Genomic DNA, 17464 nt, shown 5'->3' with positions numbered 1-17464 from the left:
TTAGAGGAGAAAAACTAAAGCAGGAAAATGAAATAATTATGTGTTTGAGGGGAAGGGTGGTGGAAAAGTTGGGATGGCCAGAAAGGTCCCTGCTGAGAAAGGGGATTTTTAAGTAAAGAACTGAAGAACACAAGGAACTGCCAAGTATAGAGGTGTGCCTGGAGTCGTTCAGCAAGAGGGATAGATAAGGAATAGCGAGAAGTTCAGTGTGGCTGAAGCAGAGCAAAGGAGAGAAGTAATAGAAGTTTAAGCAGGAGAGAAAACATGCTAGATGGTGTACTGCCTTTTAGTTATTAGGAGGAATTTTGTCACATACTCAGAGTGAAATAGAAGGCAATCAGAAGGGTTGGGGCAGAGGAATGACACAATTCGACTTATGTTTTACCACTGAGTTAAGAATAGATTTAAAGGAAATTTTTTAAAAACCAGGACTATCCATTACCAGTCTATGACACTCATCTAGACTACAGATGATGGTGGCTCAGATGTACAAGATATGACTGGCTTCTGGATATATTCTTCCAGTAGACCTGACAAGATTTACTGATAGATTGGATGTGAGGTATAAGAGAGAAAGAAAGATGAGTCAAGAATGACACCAAGGTTTTTGGTAGAGCAACTGGAAGAGTGGCCACTAACCAAATTAGGAAAGACTGCATGAGGTGTAGATTTCAGGAAGGGCACCAGTAGCCCAATTTTGGATCTGGCAAGTGTGTGATGCCCAATAGCCAACCAAAAAGAGATGTCAAGTAGGCAGGTTGATGTAGAGATCTGGAATTAAGGTGAGAGGTCTGAGCTGGAGACATACATTTGGAAATCACTAGCATATACACATTAGAAAAAGTCATGAGGGCCTGGGGTGCTGGCTCATACCTTAATCCCAGCACTTTGGGAGGCTGAGGTGGGCAGATCATCTGAGATCCGGAGTTTGAGAACAGCCTGGCCAACATGGAGAAACCATGCTGCTACTAAAAAGACAAAAATTAGCCAGGCATGGTGGCAGGTGCCTGTAATTCCAGCTACTCAGGAGGTTGAAGCAGCAGAATTGCTTGAACCCACAAGACAGGTTGCAGTGAGCTGAGGTTGCACCACTGCACTCTAGCATGGGTGACAGAGTGAGACTCCACCTCAAAAAAAAAAAAGTAATGAGAAAGATGATTAGGGACTGAGCCCTGGGAAACAACAATGTGCAAAAGGTGAAAGATGAGGAGGAGCAACAAAAACAGACCATGATGAATGGACTACGAAGGCAGGAGAAAAAGCCTGAGGGAGTGAGGTCTTGAAAACCAAGTGAAGATGCTGTTATGAAGGAGATATCCTCCACTGGGTCAAATACTGCTGATAAATTGAATAAAATGAGACGTAAGAAAAAATGCCTAGATTTATTACAGAATAAAAGTTGTGATAATCTTGAGAAAAACAACTTTGGAGGAGTGCTGAAATTGAAGACTACTGAAATAAGATCAAGACTGAATGGAAAGAAAATTTCAGTTTGTGAGTGCAGACAGTTCTTTTAAGGACATCATATTTAGGAGTCATGACAGTGAATGATGTAATTTTCTTCCACAGTCATGGACTAGTGATAGATAAGAAATAGTAGTTTATAATTTTATATAAATGGTGCAGTTTTCAAATTTTAAGTAACAATTATATATTTTAAAGGTTATAAAAATTATACAAAATGGCATTTAAACATGCCAGACCAAGGTATTATATTCTTAAAATTATAGAACTAAAATATTACGTTCCAAGATGGCCAAATAGGAACAGCTCCCATCTGCAGCTCCCAGCGTGATTGACACAGAAGATGGGTGATTTCTGCATTTCCAACTGAGCCTCCACTGGTGATATGCAGGCAAACAAGCTCTGGAGTGGACCTCCAGCAAACTCCAACAGACCTGCAGCTGAGGGACCTGACTGTTAGAAGGAAAACTAACCAACAGAAAGGAATAACATCAACATCAACAAAAAGGACATCCACACCAAAACCCCATTTCTGGCCACTGACATCAAAGGCCAAAGGTATATAAAACTACAAAGATGGGGAGAAACCAGAGCAGAAAACCTGAAAATTCTAAAAACCAGAGCGCCTCTTCCCTCCAAAGGATCGCAGCTCTTCACCAGCAACGGAACAAAGCTGGCTGGAGAATGACTTTGATGAGCTGACAGAAGTAGGCTTCAGAAGGTCGGTAATAACAAACCTCCAAGCTAAAAGAAGATGTTCGAACCCATTGCAAGGAACCTTGAAAAAAGATTAGATGAATGGCTAACTAGAATAAACAATGTAGAAAAGACCTTAAATGACCTGATGGAGCTGAAAACCATGGCATGAGAACTACATGATGCAAGCACAAGCTTCAATAGCTGATTTGATAAAGTGGAAGAAAGGGTATCAGTGATTGAAGATCAAATTAATGAAATAAAGAAAGAAGACAAGTTTAGAGAAAAAAGAGTAAAAAGAAATGAACCAAGCCTCCAAGAAATATGGGACTATGTGAAAAGAACAAATCTACGTTTGATTGGTGTACCTGAAAGTGACACGGAAGAATGGAACCAACTAGGAAAATATTCTTCAGGACATTATCCAGGGGAACTTCCCCAACCTAGCAAGGCAGGCCAACATTAAAATTTGGGAAATACAGAGAACACCACAAAGCTACTCCTCAAGAAGAGCAACCCCAAGACACATAATTGTGAAATTCACCAAGGTTAAAATGAAGGAAAAAATGTTAAGGGCAACCAGAGAGAAAGGTCAGGTTACCCACAAAGGGAAGCCCATCAGACTAACAGCAGATCTCTTGGGAGACTCTACAAGCCAGAAGAGAGTGGGGGCCAATATTCAACATTTTTTTTAAGTTCTAGGGCACATGTGCACAACGTGCAGGTTTGTTATGTATGTATACATGTGCCATGTTGGTGTGCTGCACCCATTAACTCATCACTTACATTAAGTATATCTCCTAATGCTATCCCCCCTCCCCCCACTCCACAACACGCCCCAGTGTATGATTTTCCCCTTCCTGTGTCCAACTGTTCTCATTGTTCAATTCCCACCTATGAGTGAGAACATGCAGTGTCTGTTTTTTTGTCCTTGCGATAGTTTGCTGAGAATGATGGTTTCCAGCTTCATCCATGTCCCTACAAAGGACATCAACTCATCATTTTTAATGGCTGCATAGTATTCCATGGTGCATATGTGCCACATTTTCTTAATCCAGTCTATCATTGATGGACATTTGGGTTGGTTCCAAGTCTTTGCTATTGTGAATAAAGCTACAATAAACATACGTGTGCATGTGTCTTTATAGCAGCATGATTTATAATCCTTTGGGTATATACCCAGTAATGGGATGGCTGGGTCAAATGGTATTTCTAGTTCTAGATCCTTGAGGAATCGCCACACTGTCTTCCACAATGGTTGAACAAGTTTACACTCCCAACAGTGTAAAAGTGTTCCTATTTCTCCACATCCTCTCCAGCACCTGTTGTTTCCTGACTTTTTAATGATCACCATTCTAACTGGTGTGAGATGGTATCACATTATGGTTTTGATTTGCATTTCTCTGATGGCCAGTGATGATGAGCATTTTTTCATGAGTTTGTGGGCTGCATAAATGTCTTCTTTTGAGAAGTGTCTGTTCATATCCTTTGCCCACATGTTGATGGGGTTGTTTTTTCTTGTAAATTTGTTTGAGTTCTTTGTAGATTCTGAATATTAGCCCTTTGTCAAAAGAGTGGATTGCAAAAATTTTCTCCCATTCTGTGGGTTGCCTGGTAAGTCTCATGGTAGTTTCTTTTGCTGTGCAGAACCTCTTTAGTTTAATTAGATCCCATTTGTCAATTTTGGTTTTTGTTGCCATTGCCTTTGGTGTTTAAACATGAAGTCCTTATCCATGCCTATGTCCTGAATGGTATTGCCTAGGTTTTCTTCTGGGGTTTTTTAAGTTTCAGATTTAACATGTAAGTCTTTAATCCATCTTGAAGTAATTTTAGCATAAGGTGTAAAGAAGGGATCCAGTTTCAGCTTTCTACATATGGATAGCCAGTTTTTCTAGCACCACTTATTAAACAGGGAATCCTTTCCCCATTTCTTGTTTTTACCAGGCTTGTCAAAGATCAGATGGTTGTAGATGTAAGGTATCAACATTCTTGAAGAAAAAAATTTTCAACCCAGAATTTCATATCCAGCCAAACTAAGCTTCATAAGTGAAGGAGAAATAAAACCCTTTACAGGCAAGCAAATGCTGAGAGATTTTGTCACCACCAGGACTGCCTTACAAGAGCTCCTGAAGGAAGCACTAAACATGGAAAGTAACAACCAGTACCAGCCACTGCAAAAACATGCCAAATTGTAAAGATCATAGATGCCAGGAAGAAACTGCATCAACTAACGGGCAAAATAACCAGCTAACATCATAATGACAGAATCAAATTCACACAAAACAATACCAATCTTAAATGTAATGGGCTAAATGCTCCAATTAAAAGACACAGACTGGCAAATTGTATAAAGATTCAAGACCCATCAGTGTGCTCTATTCAGGAGACCCATCTCACATTCAGAGACACACATAGGCTCAAAATAAAGGGATAGAGGAAGATCTACCAAGCAAATGGAAAGGAAAAAAAAGCAGGGGTTGCAATTCTACTCTCTGATAAAACAGACTTTAAATCAACAAAGCTCAAAAGAGACAAAGAAGGCCATTACATAATGGTAAAGGGATCAATTCAACAAGAAGAGCTAACTATCCTAAATATATATACACCCAAAACAGGAGCACCCAGATTCATAAACCAAGTCCTCAAAGGCCTACAAAGAGACTTAGAATCCCACACAACAATAATGGGAGACTTTTAACACCCCACTGTCAATATTAGAAAGCTCAACAAGACAGAAGTTTAAAAAGGATATCTAGGACTTGAACTCAGCTCAGCACCAAGCAGACCTAATAGACATCTACAGAACTCTCTACCCCAAATCAACAGAATATACATTCTTCTCAGCACCACATTGCACTTTTTCCAAAATTGACCACATAGTTGTAAGTAAAGCACTCCTCAGCAAATGTGAAAGAACAGAAATCACAACAAATGGTCTCTCAGACCACAGTGCAATCAAATTAGAACTCGGGATAAAGAAACTCACTCAAAACCACTTAACTACATGGAAACTGAACAACCTGCTCCCAAATAACTACTGGATAAATAATGAAATGAAGGCTGAAATAAAGGTATTCTTTGAAACCAATGAGAACAAAGACACGATGTACCAAAATCTCTGGGACACATTTAAAGCAGTGTATAGAGGGAAATTTATAGCACTAAGTACCCACAAGAGAAAGCAGGAAAGATCTAAAACTGACACCCTAACACCACAATTAAAAGATCTAGAGAGGCAAGAGCAAACAAATTCAAAAGCTAACAGAAGGCAAGAAATAGCTAAGGTCAGAGCAGAACTGAAGGAGATAGAAACATAAAAAGCCCTTCAAAAAATCAAAGAATCCAGGAGCTGGTTTTTTGAAAAGATCAACAAAATTGATAGACTGCAAGCAAGAATAATACAGAAGAAAAGAGAGAAGAATCAAATAGATGCAATAAAAAATGATAAAGGGGATATCACCACTGATCCCACAGAAATACAAACTACCATCAGAGAATACTATAAACATCTCTATGCAAGTAAACTAGAAAATCTAGAAGAAATTGATAAATTCCTGGACACATATACCCTCCCAAGTCTAAACCAGGAAGAAGTTGAATCTCTGAATAGACCAATAATAGGCTCTGAAATTGAGGCAATAATTAATAGCTTACAAACCAAAAAAAGTCAAAGACCAGATAGATTCACAGCCAAATTCTACAACAGATACAAGAAGGAGCTGGCACCATTCCTTCTGAAACTATTCCAAACAATAGAAAAAGAGGGAATCAACCCTAACTCATTTTATGAGGCCAGCATCATCCTGATACCAAAGCCTGCCACAGACACAACAAAAACAGAGAATTTTAGACCAATACCCTTGATGAACATCGATGCAAAATCCTCAATAAAATACTGGCAAACCGAATCCAGCAACACATCAAAAAGCTTATCCACCATGCTCAAGTGGGCTTCATCCCTGGGATGCAAGGCTGGCTCAACATATGCAAATCAATAAATGTAATCCAGCACATAAACAGAACCAAAGACAAAAACCACATGATTAACTCAATAGATGCAGAAAGGGCCTTCGACAACATTCAATAGCCCTTCATGCTAAAAACTCTCAATAAATTAGGTATTGATAGGACGTATCTCAAAATAATAAGAGCTATTTATGACAAATCCACAGCCAATATCATACTGAATGGGCAAAAACTGGAAGCATTCCCTTTGAAAACTGGCACAAGACAAGGATGCCCTCTCTCACCACTCCTATTCAACATAGGATTGGAAGTTCTGGCCAGGGCAATCAGGCAGGAGAAGGAAATAAAGGGCATTCAATTAGGAAAAGAGAAAGTCAAATTGTCCCTGTTTGCAGATGACATGACTGTATGTCTAGAAAACCCCATCGTCTCGGCCCAAAATCTCCTTAAGCTGATAAGCAATTTCAGCAAAGTCTCAGGATACAAAATCAATGCGCAAAAATCACAAGCATTCTTATACACCAATAACAGACAAATGGAGAACCAAATCATGAGTAAACTCCCATTCACAATTGCTTCTAAGAGAATAAAATACCTAGGAATCCAACTTGCAAGGGATGTGAAGGACCTCCTCAAGGAGAACTACAAACCACTGCTCAATGAAATAAAAGAGGATACAAACAAATGGAAGAACATTCCATGCTCATGGATAGGAAGAATCAATATCGTGAAAATGGCCATACCGCCCAAGGTAATTGATAGATTCAATGCCATCCCCACCAAGCTACCAATGATTTTCTTCACAGAACTGGAAAAACTACTTTAAAGTTCATATGGAACCAAAAAAGAGCCTGCATTGTCAAGTCAATCCTCAGCCAAAAGAACAAAGCTGGAAGCAACATGCTGCCTAACTTCAAACTATACTACAAGGCTACAGTAACCAAAACAGCATGGTACTGGTACCAAACAAAGATACAGACCAATGGAACAGAACAGAGCCCTCATAAATAATACCACACATCTACAACTATCTGATCTTTGACAAACCTGGCAAAAACAAGAAATGGGGGGCCAGGTGTGGTGGCTCATGTCTGTAATCCCAGCACTTTGGGAGGCCAAGGTGCACAGATCATGAGGTCAGGAGATTGAGACCATCCTGGCTAACATGGTGAAACCCCATCTCTACTAAAAAATATAAAAAATTAGCCGGGCGTAGTGGCAAGCGCCTGTAGTCCCAGCTACTTGGGAGGCTAAGGCAGGAGAGTCATGTGAACCCAGGAGGCAGAGGTTGCAGTGAGCTGAGATCACGCCACTGCACTCCAGCCTGGGTGATAGATCGAGACTCCCTCTCAAAAAAAAAAAAAAAAAAAAAAAAAAAACACAAGAAACGGGGAAAGGATTCCCTATTTAATAAATGGTGCTGGGAAAACTGGCTAGCTTATGTAGAAAGCTGAAACTGGATCCCTTCCTTACACTTTATACAAAAATTAATTCAAAATTGATTAAAGACTTAAATGTTAGACCTAAAACTATAAAAATCATAGAAGAAAACCTAGGCAATACTATTCAGGATGTAGGCATAGGCAACAACTTCATGACTAAAACACCAAAAGCAATGGCAACAAAAGCCAAAATTGAAAAATGGGATCTAGTTAAACTGAAGAGCTTCTGCACAGCAAAAGAAACTACCATCAGAGTGAACAGGCAACCTACAGAATGGGAGAAAATTTTTGCAATCTACCCATCTGACAAAAGGCTAATATCAAGAATCTACAAAGAACTCAAACAAATTTACAAGAAAAAAACTAACAATCACATCAACAATTGGCTGAAGGATATGAACAGACACTTCTCAAAAGAAGACATTTATGCAGCCAACAGACACATGAAAAAATGCTCATCATCACTGGTCATCAGAGAAATGCAAATTAAAACCACAATGAGATACCATCTCACACCAGTTAGAATGGTGATCATTTAAAAGTCAGGGAACAACAGGTGCTGGAGAGGATGTGGAGAAATAGGAACACTTTTATACTGTGGATGGGAGTGTAAACTAGTTCAACCATGTCGAAGACAGTGTGGTGATTCCTCAAGGATCTAGAACTAGAAATACCATTTGACTCAGTCATCCCATTACTGGGTATGTATCCAAAGGATTATAAATCATGCTGCTATAAAGACACATGCACACGTATGTTTATTGCGGCACTACTCACAATAGCAGAGACTCGGAACCAATCAAAATATCCATCAATGATAGACTGAATTAAGAAAATGTGGCACATGTACACCATGGAATACTATGCAACCATGAAAAAGGATGAGTTCATGTCCTTTGCAGGGACATGGATGAAGCTGGAAACCATCATTCTCAGTAAACTATCACAAGGACAAAAAACCAAACACCGCACGTTCTCACTCACAGGTGGGAATTGAACAATGAGAACATTTGGACACACCGTGGGGAACATCACACCCTGGGGCCTGTCAGAGTGTGGGGCACAGGGGGAGGGATAGCCTTAGGAGAAATGCCTAATGTAAATGATGAGTTAATGTGGGCAGCAAACCAACATGGCACATGAATAACCCATGTAACAAACCTGCATGTTGTGCACATGTACCCTAGAACTTAAAGTATAATAATAAAAAAATTATACAACTAAAAGACCCCGTGAACATTTCTAGATTATATAAGCTGATTATCATTTTGTTCATGCTTATAAATAAAGACCAAGGGGGGTCCCAGGCCAAGATGGCCAAGTAGGAAAAGCACCAGTTTACAGCTCCCAGCATGAGCGATGCAGAAGACGGGTGATTTCTGCATTTCCATCTGAGGTACCGGGTTCATCTAACTAGGGAGTGCCAGACACTGGGCGCAGGACAGTGGGTGCAGCGCAACATGTGTGAGCCGAAGCAGGGTGAGGCATTGCCTCACTTGGGAAGCAGAAGGGGTCAAGGAGTTCCCTTTCCTAGTCAAAGAAAGGGGTGACAGATGACACCAGGAAAATCGGGTCACTCCCACCCGAATACTGTGCTTTTCCAAGGGGCTTAAAAAACCGCGCTCCAGGAGAATATCTCCCCCACCTGGCTCAGAGGGTCCTACACCCACAGAGTCTCGCTGATTGCTAGCACAGCAGTCTGAGATCAAACTGCAAGGTGGCAGTGAGGCGGGGGAAGGGCACCCACCATTGCCCAGGCTTGCTTACATAAACAAAGCAGCCAGGAAGCTCGAACTGGGTGGAGCCCACCACAGCTCAAGGAGGCCTGCCTGCCTCTGTAGGCTCCACCTCTAGGGGCAGGGCACAGACAAACAAAAAGACAGCAGTAACCTCCGCAGACTTAAATGTCCCTGTCTGACAGCTTTGAAGAGAGTATTGGTCCTCCCAGCATGCAGCGGGAGATCTGAAAACGGGCAGACTGCCTCCTCAAGTGGGTCCCTGACCCCGACCCCTGAGCAGCCTAACTGGGAGGCACCACCCAGTAGGGGCAGACTGACACCTCACACGGCCGGGTACTCCTCTGAGACAAAACTTCCAGAGGAACGATCAGACAGCAGCATTCGCGGTTCACAAAAATCTGCTGTTCTGCAGCCACTGCTGCTGATACACAAACAAATAGGGTCTGGAGTGGACCTCTAGCAAACTCCAACAGACCTGCAGCTGAGGGTCCTGTCTGTTAGAAGGAAAACTAACAAACAGAAAGGACATCCACACCAAAAACCCATCTGTACATCACCATCATCAAAGACCAAAAGTAGATAAAACCACAAAGATGGGGAAAAAACAGAGCAGAAAAACTGGAAACTCTAAAGAGCAGAGTGCCTCTCCTCCTCTAAAGGAACACAGTTCCTTACCAGCAATGGAACAAAGCTGGATGGAGAATGACTTTGATGAGTTGAGAGAAGAAGGCTTCAGATGATCAAACTACTCCAAGCTACGGGAGGAAATTCAAACCAAAGGCAAAGAAGTTTAAAACTTTGAAAAAAAATTTACATGAATGGATAACTAGAATAATCAATCCAGAGAAGTGCTTAAAGGAGCTGATGGAGCTGAAAGCCAAGGCTCGAGAACTACTTGAAGAATGCAGAAGCCTCAGGAGCCAATGCGATCAACTGGAAGAAAGGGTATCAATGATGGAAAATGAAATGAATGAAATGAAGTGAGAAGGGAAGTTTAGAGAAAAAAGAATAAAAAGAAATGAACAAAGCCTCCAAGAAATATGGGACTATGTGAAAAGACCAAATCTATGTCTGATTGGTGTACCTGAAACTAAGGGGGAGAATGGAACCAAGTTGGAAAACACTCTGCAGGATATTATCCATGAGAACTTCCCCCATCTAGCAAGGCAGGCCAACATTCAGATTCAGGAAATACAGAAAATGCCACAAAGATACTCCTCGAGAAGAGCAACTCCAAGACACATAATTGTCAGATTCACCAAAGTTGAAATGAAGAAAAAAATGTTAAGGGCAGCCAGAGAGACAGGTTGGGTTACCCACAAAGGGAAGCCCATGAGACTCAGCAGAAACTCTACAAGTCAGAAGAGAGTGCGGGCCAATATTCAACATTCTTGAAGAAAAGAATTTTCAACCCAGAATTTCATATCCAGCAAAACTAAGCTTCACAAGTGAAGGAGAAATAAAATACTTTACAGACAAGCAAATGCTGAGAGATTTTGTCACCACCAGGCCTGCCCTAAAAGAGCTCCTGAAGGAAGCACTACACATGGAAAGGAACAATCTGTACCAGCCACTGCAAAATCATGCCAAATTGTAAAGACCATCAAGGCTAGGAAGAAACTGCATGAACTAATGAGGAAAATAACGAGCTAACATCATAATGACAGGATCAAATTCACAAATAACAATATTAACTTTAAATGTAAATGAACTAAATGCTCCAATTAAAAGACACAGACTGGCAAATTGGATAAAGAGTCAAGACCCATCAGTGTGCTGTACTCAGGAAACCCATCTCACGTGCAGAGACACACATAAGCTCAAAATAAAGGGATGGAGGAAGATCTACCAAGCAAATGAAAAACAAAAAAAGGCAGGGGTTGCAATCCTAGTTTCAGATAAAACAGACTTTAAACCAACAAAGATCAAAAGAGACAAAGAAGGCCATTACTTAATGGTAAAGGGATCAATTCAGCAGGAAGAGCTAACTATCCTAAATATATATGCACCCAATACAGGAGCACCCAGATTCATAAAGCAAGTCCTGAGTGACCTACAAAGAGACATAGACTCCCACACAATAATAATGGGAGACTTTAACACCCCACTGTCAATATTAGACAGATCAATGAGACAGAAAGTTAACAAGGATACCCAGGAATTGAACTCAGCTCTGCACCAAGCAGACCTAATAGACATCTACAGAACTCTCCACCCCAAATCAACAGAATATACACTTTTTTCAGCACCACACCACACCTATTCCAAAATTGACCACATACTTGGAAGTAAAGCTCTCCTCAGCAAATGTAAAAGATCAGAAATTATAACAAACTGTCTATCAGACCACAGTGCAATCAAACCAGAACTCAGGATTAAGAAACTCACTCAAAACCGCTCAACTACATGGAAACTCAACAACCTGCTCCTGAATGACTACTGGGTACATAACGAAATGAAGGCAGAAATAAAGATGTTCTTTGAAACCAACGAGAACAAAGACACAACATACCAGAATCTCTGGGATGCACTCAAAGCAGTGTGTAGAGGGAAATTTATAGCACAAAATTTCCACAAGAGAAAGCAGGAAAGATTGAAAATTGACACCCTAACATCACAATTAAAAGAACTAGAAAAGCAAGAGCAAATACATTCAAAAGCTAGCAGAAGACAAGAAATAACTAAAATCAGAGCAGAACTGAAGGAAATAGAGACACAAAAAACCCTTCAAAAAATTAATGAATCCAGGAGCTGGTTTTTGAAAGGATCAACAAAATTGATAGACCGCTAACAAGACTATTAAAGAAGAAAAGAGAGAAGAATCAAATAGAAGCAATAAAAAATGATAAAGGGGATATCACCACTGATCCCACAGAAATGCTAACTACCATCAGAGAATACTACAAACACCTCTATGCAAATAAACTAGAAAATCTAGAAGAAATGGATAAATTCCTCAACACATATACCTTCCCAACACTAAACCAGGAAGAAGTTGAATCTCTGAATAGACCAATAACAGTCTCTGAATTTGTGGCACTAATCAATAGCTTACCAACAAAAAAAAGTCCAGGACCAGATGGATTCACAGCCGAATTCTACCAGAGGTACAAGGAGGAACTGGTACCATTCCTTCTGAAATTAGTCCAATCAATAGAAAAAGAGGGAATCCTCCATAACTCATTTTATGAGGCCAGCATCATCCTGATACCAAAGCCGGGCAGAGACACAACCAAAAAAGAGAATTTTAGACCAATATCCTTGATGAACATTGATGCAAAAATCCTCAATAAAATACTGGCAAACCGAATCCAGCAGCACATCAAAAAGCTTATCCAACATGCTCAAGTGGGCTTCATCCCTGGGATGCAAGGCTGGTTCAATATATGCAAATCAATAAATGTAATCCAGCATATAAACAGAACCAAAGACAAAAACCACATCATTATCTCAATAGATGCAGAAAAGGCCTTTGACAAAATTCAACAACCCTTCATGCTAAAAACTCCCAATAAATTAGGTATTGATAGGATGTATCTCAAAATAATAAGAGCTATCTATGAAAAACCCACAGCAAATATCATATGAATGGGCAAAAACTGGAAGCATTCCCTCTGAAAACTGGCACAAGACAGGGATGCCCTCTCTCACCACTCCTATGCAACATAGTGTTGGAAGTTCTGGCCAGGGCAAATAGGCAGGAGAAGGAAATAAAGGGTATTCAATTAGGAAAAGAGGAAGTCAAATTGTCCCTGTTTGCAGATGACATGTTTATATATCTAGAAAACCCCATTGTCTCAGCCCAAAATCTCCTTAAGCTGATAAGCAACTTCAGCAAAGTCTCAGGATACAAAATCAATGTACAAAAATCACAAGCATTCTCATACACCAATAACAGACAAACAGAGAGCCAAATCATGAGTGAACTCCCATTCACAATTGCTTCAAAGAGAATAAAATACCTAGGAATCCAACTTACAAGGGACGTAAAGGAACTCTTCAAGGAGAGCTACAAACCACTGCTCAATGAAATAAAAGAGGATACAAAGAAATGGAAGAACATTCCATGCTCATGGGTAGGAAGAATCAATATCATAAAAATGGCCATAGTGTCCAAGGTAATTTTTACATTCAATGCCATCCCCATCAAGCTACCAATGACTTTCTTCACAGAATTGGAAAAAACTACTTTAAAGTTCATATGGAACCAAAAAAGAGCCCGCATCGCCAAGTAAATCCTAAGCCTGCTACTGGTACCAAAACAGAGATATAGATCAATGGAACAGAACAGAGCCCTCAGAAATAATGCTGCATATCTACAACTGTCTGATCTTTGACAAACCTGACAAAAACAAGAAATAGGGAAAGGATTCCCTATTTAATAAATGGTGCTGGGAAAACTGGATAGCCATATGTAGAAAGCTGAAACTGGATCCCTTCCTTACACCTTATACAAAAATTAATTCAAGATGGATTAAAGACTTAAACGTTAGACCTAAAACCATAAAAACCCTAGAAGAAAACCTAGGCATTACCATTCAGGACATAGGCATGGTCAAGGACTTCATGTCTAAAACACCAAAAGCAATGGCAACGAAAGACAAAATTGACAAATGGGATCTAATTAAACTAAAGAGCTTCTGCACAGCAAAAGAAACTACCATCAGAGTGAACAAGGAACCTACAAAATGGGAGAAAATTTTCCCAACCTACTCATCTGACAAAGGGCTAATATCCAGAATCTACAATGAACTCAAACAAATTTACAAGAAAAAAACAAACAACCCCAACAAAAAGTGGGCAAAGGACATGAACAGACACTTCTCAAAAGAAGACATTTATGCAGCCAAAAAACATGAAAAAATGTTCACCATCACTGGCCATCAGAGAAATGCAAATCAAAACCACAATGAGATACCATCTCACACCAGTTAGAATGGCAATCATTAAAAAGTCAGGAAACAACAGGTGCTGGAGAGGATGTGGAGAAATAGGAACACTTTTACACTGTTGATGGGGCTGTAAACTAGTTCAACCATTGTGGAAGTCAGTATGGTGATTCCTCAGGGATCTAGAACTAGAAATACCATTTGACCCAGCCATCCCATTACTGGGTATATACCCAAAGGATTATAAATCATGCTGCTATAAAGACACATGCACACGTATGTTTATTGCAGCACTATTCACAATAGCAAAGACTTGAAACCAACCCAAATGTCCAACAATGATGGACTGGATTAAGAAAATGTGGCACATATACACCATGGAATACTATGCAGCCATAAAAAAGGATGAATTCATGTCCTTTGTAGGGACATGGATGAAATTGGAAATCATCATTCTCAGTAAACTATTGCAAGAACAAAAAGCCAAACACCGCATATTCTCACTCATAGGTGGGAAGTGAACAATGAGAACACATGGACACAGGAAGGGGAACATCACACTCTGGGGACTGTTGTGGGGTGGGGGGAAGGGAGAGGGATAGCATTAGGAGATATACCTAATGCCAAATGATGAGTTAATGTGTGCAGCACACCAGCATGGCACATGTATACATATGTAACTAACCTGCACATTGTGCACATGTACCCTAAAACTTAAAGTATAATAATAATAAAATAAAATAAAAATAAAGACCAAGGAATACCAAAAGTTTCAAGAGGAGTATTTCTTGCTTGATAAAAATCAGTGAAATCTAGGACAGTTGATACTCATCACAAATACAAAGTAATTGATCATAGTAAAATACTGAGTCCTATTAACAGGAATAAAATAGGAGAAATGCAGAAAATAATCTTATTTTATAAATGAAATTTTAAAAATTTTATGAAGTATAATTACATGAATTACATCAATATAAAAATTATATGAAGTCACTTGAAAACTATGGTGAGGTGAATACTGAAATATATTCTTTTTTCAAAGGAAGGATAATGTCATGCATGCAGGACACTTACAAATAAGATTCACTGCATTAGCAACACCTTCCTTTTAGCACAAGGGTCAGCAAATTAACACTTGTGGGCCCACTCCAGCCCACTGCCTGTTTTTTTAAGTAAGGTATCTTGAAACACAGCCATGCTTATTTACTTTATAGTCCATAGAGTCAATTATCTGGGTGTGATATTGCACACCTGTGGTCCCAGCTAGTAGAGAGACTGAGGTGGGAGGATCACTAGAGCCCAGAAAGTTGAGGCTGCAGTGAGCCATGATCACGCAAATGCACTCCAGCCTGGGCAACAGAGTGAGACCCTGTCTCAAAAAAATAAGTACATATAGTCCACAAAGATTAAAATATTTACCAACTGGCTCTTTACAGAAAAAAGCTGGCCAATTCCTGTTATAGTAGATCAAAGATCCTTTGATGTATTTAAACTAGTTTTATCCAATATACTGAAATGTTTACATAAAATACAGATCCCCATGTGCAATCTCTTGGCAATGTTCAGTTGAGGGTCCAATTATTTCAGCACTCAGGCACTGACAACCATAAAGGGAATAACTAGCGATCTTGTTGCTAACAAGGTACAGTGTCAACATAGCATGTAGCTTCCATTTGCAACACAGCAGATACTACAAGAATTCTAACAAAATTGTCTTAAGATGGGTCAGCAAACTAAATGCTTTAAATACATGTTAATTGTGAAATAATCAGTATACTCTAGATTTAACTTCATTTTAAAAAACTGATTGCATACTATATTATTTTCTGAGCTATTTCCTATTGATAAGGATTTGGACTAGCTCCAACTTTTTGATATAATTATGCTATAATAAATGTCCTTATACATAAGTATATATGTAATATATCTATACAAATATCCATAACATACATATATTTTATATCCTTACTGTTATATATGTGTGTGTGTGAATATGCTACTAAATTAACACTCAAAATGTATTTACCAACAGTGTATGAAAATATCCTTTTCAGTGAGTCCGTTTCCTCTGCAGCAACACAGATGGAGCTGGAGGTCATTATCCTAAACAAACTAATGCAGGAACAGAAAATCAAATGCCACATATTCTCACTCATTAGTCAGAACCAAACAATGAGAACTCATGGACACAAAGAGGAGAACAACAGACAACTGCGGCCTACTCGAGGGTGGAGCATGGCAGGAGGGAGAGGACCAAAAAACTACCTATTGGGTATCATTCTTATTATCTGACTGATGAAATAATCTGTAACCCCACTCTCCATGATACAGTTTACCTATGTAACAAACCTGCACGTGTACCCCTGAAGCTAAAATAAAAGTTCACTAAAAAGAAAAGAAAATGCTTTTTCCCTCACATTTGCCAACACTGGTTATTTTTCAAATAAATTAATGACTGGAAAAAATGTAACTCATTGTTTGCTGATTTTCATTCTTCTGATTACCAGGCAAGGCTGAATATCCTAGGAAAAGTATAAAATTTTTTCATCATGAATATTAGTCCAAATTCGGATTCGTTTGATAGCACATAGTTATCTCCTGTTAAATGTTGCCATAGGCTTACCTGTGATACTCTTCAATCTCTGTGTTAGGAAATTGCTGATTTTCATGTTTTCTGCTCTTTCCTTGTGGAACTAATCCACCATCACCATTGCCAGCAGCAGCACCATCAGTCAGGTTTTCTGATAATCCCACATTATTACTTCCATGCTTCTGCATTTCTTCTTCAACCTTGAGTGGAAGTTTGATATTAAGGACGGTTATTGCTTTATTGAATAAAAAGTACCTTTTTGTTTTAATTGATCTTATCATTTGACTCAGTTTGTCATAATTTTAGTCATTAAAAATATTTCACACTTAAATTTGATCATATATACAGAACTGTTACCATATAATTTTAAGATGTAATTATTACATCATTAGTATATCATTAAAATTTTTGTAAAGTTTGCTTTATTTCTCTTTGAATGAATAGAACAGTTTTCCAAAATTTCAAAATTTCCAAAATTTCAAAATTACATTTTGTGCTTTTATTCTCAACCACTCTTCAGAATCTAATATAAATATTCACCGTATTTGACTTGTGGGAACACACAAATAAAAACACAAAGATGCAAAATGTGTCTTCTTCCATCTTTACAACCTGGATTTTCCATTAAGCAGTCAGATTTAGAGGATGAGACACTGTGGGGCTCCAGGAATAGAAAGG

General features: G+C 39.2%; 1 protein-coding gene across 1 annotated transcript in view; it reads right to left on the bottom strand.

Moving 5' to 3' along the window:
- Positions 1 to 17464, bottom strand: part of POTEA (POTE ankyrin domain family member A) — a 71760-nt gene that overhangs the window by 28205 nt on the left and 26091 nt on the right. Inside the window, exon 9 of the mRNA XM_001140309.6 lies at positions 16820 to 16986. Coding sequence (XP_001140309.5) covers positions 16820 to 16986 — 167 coding nt within the window. The remainder of the gene's footprint in view (positions 1 to 16819; positions 16987 to 17464) is intronic.

The sequence above is a fragment of the Pan troglodytes genome, chromosome 7 (genome assembly GCF_028858775.2).
Source record: "Pan troglodytes isolate AG18354 chromosome 7, NHGRI_mPanTro3-v2.0_pri, whole genome shotgun sequence".
In the NCBI taxonomy this organism is placed as follows: Eukaryota; Metazoa; Chordata; class Mammalia; order Primates; family Hominidae; genus Pan; species Pan troglodytes.
The sequence above is the reverse complement of the archived record's forward strand: the minus strand, read 5'-3'. Positions and strand labels throughout refer to the sequence as shown.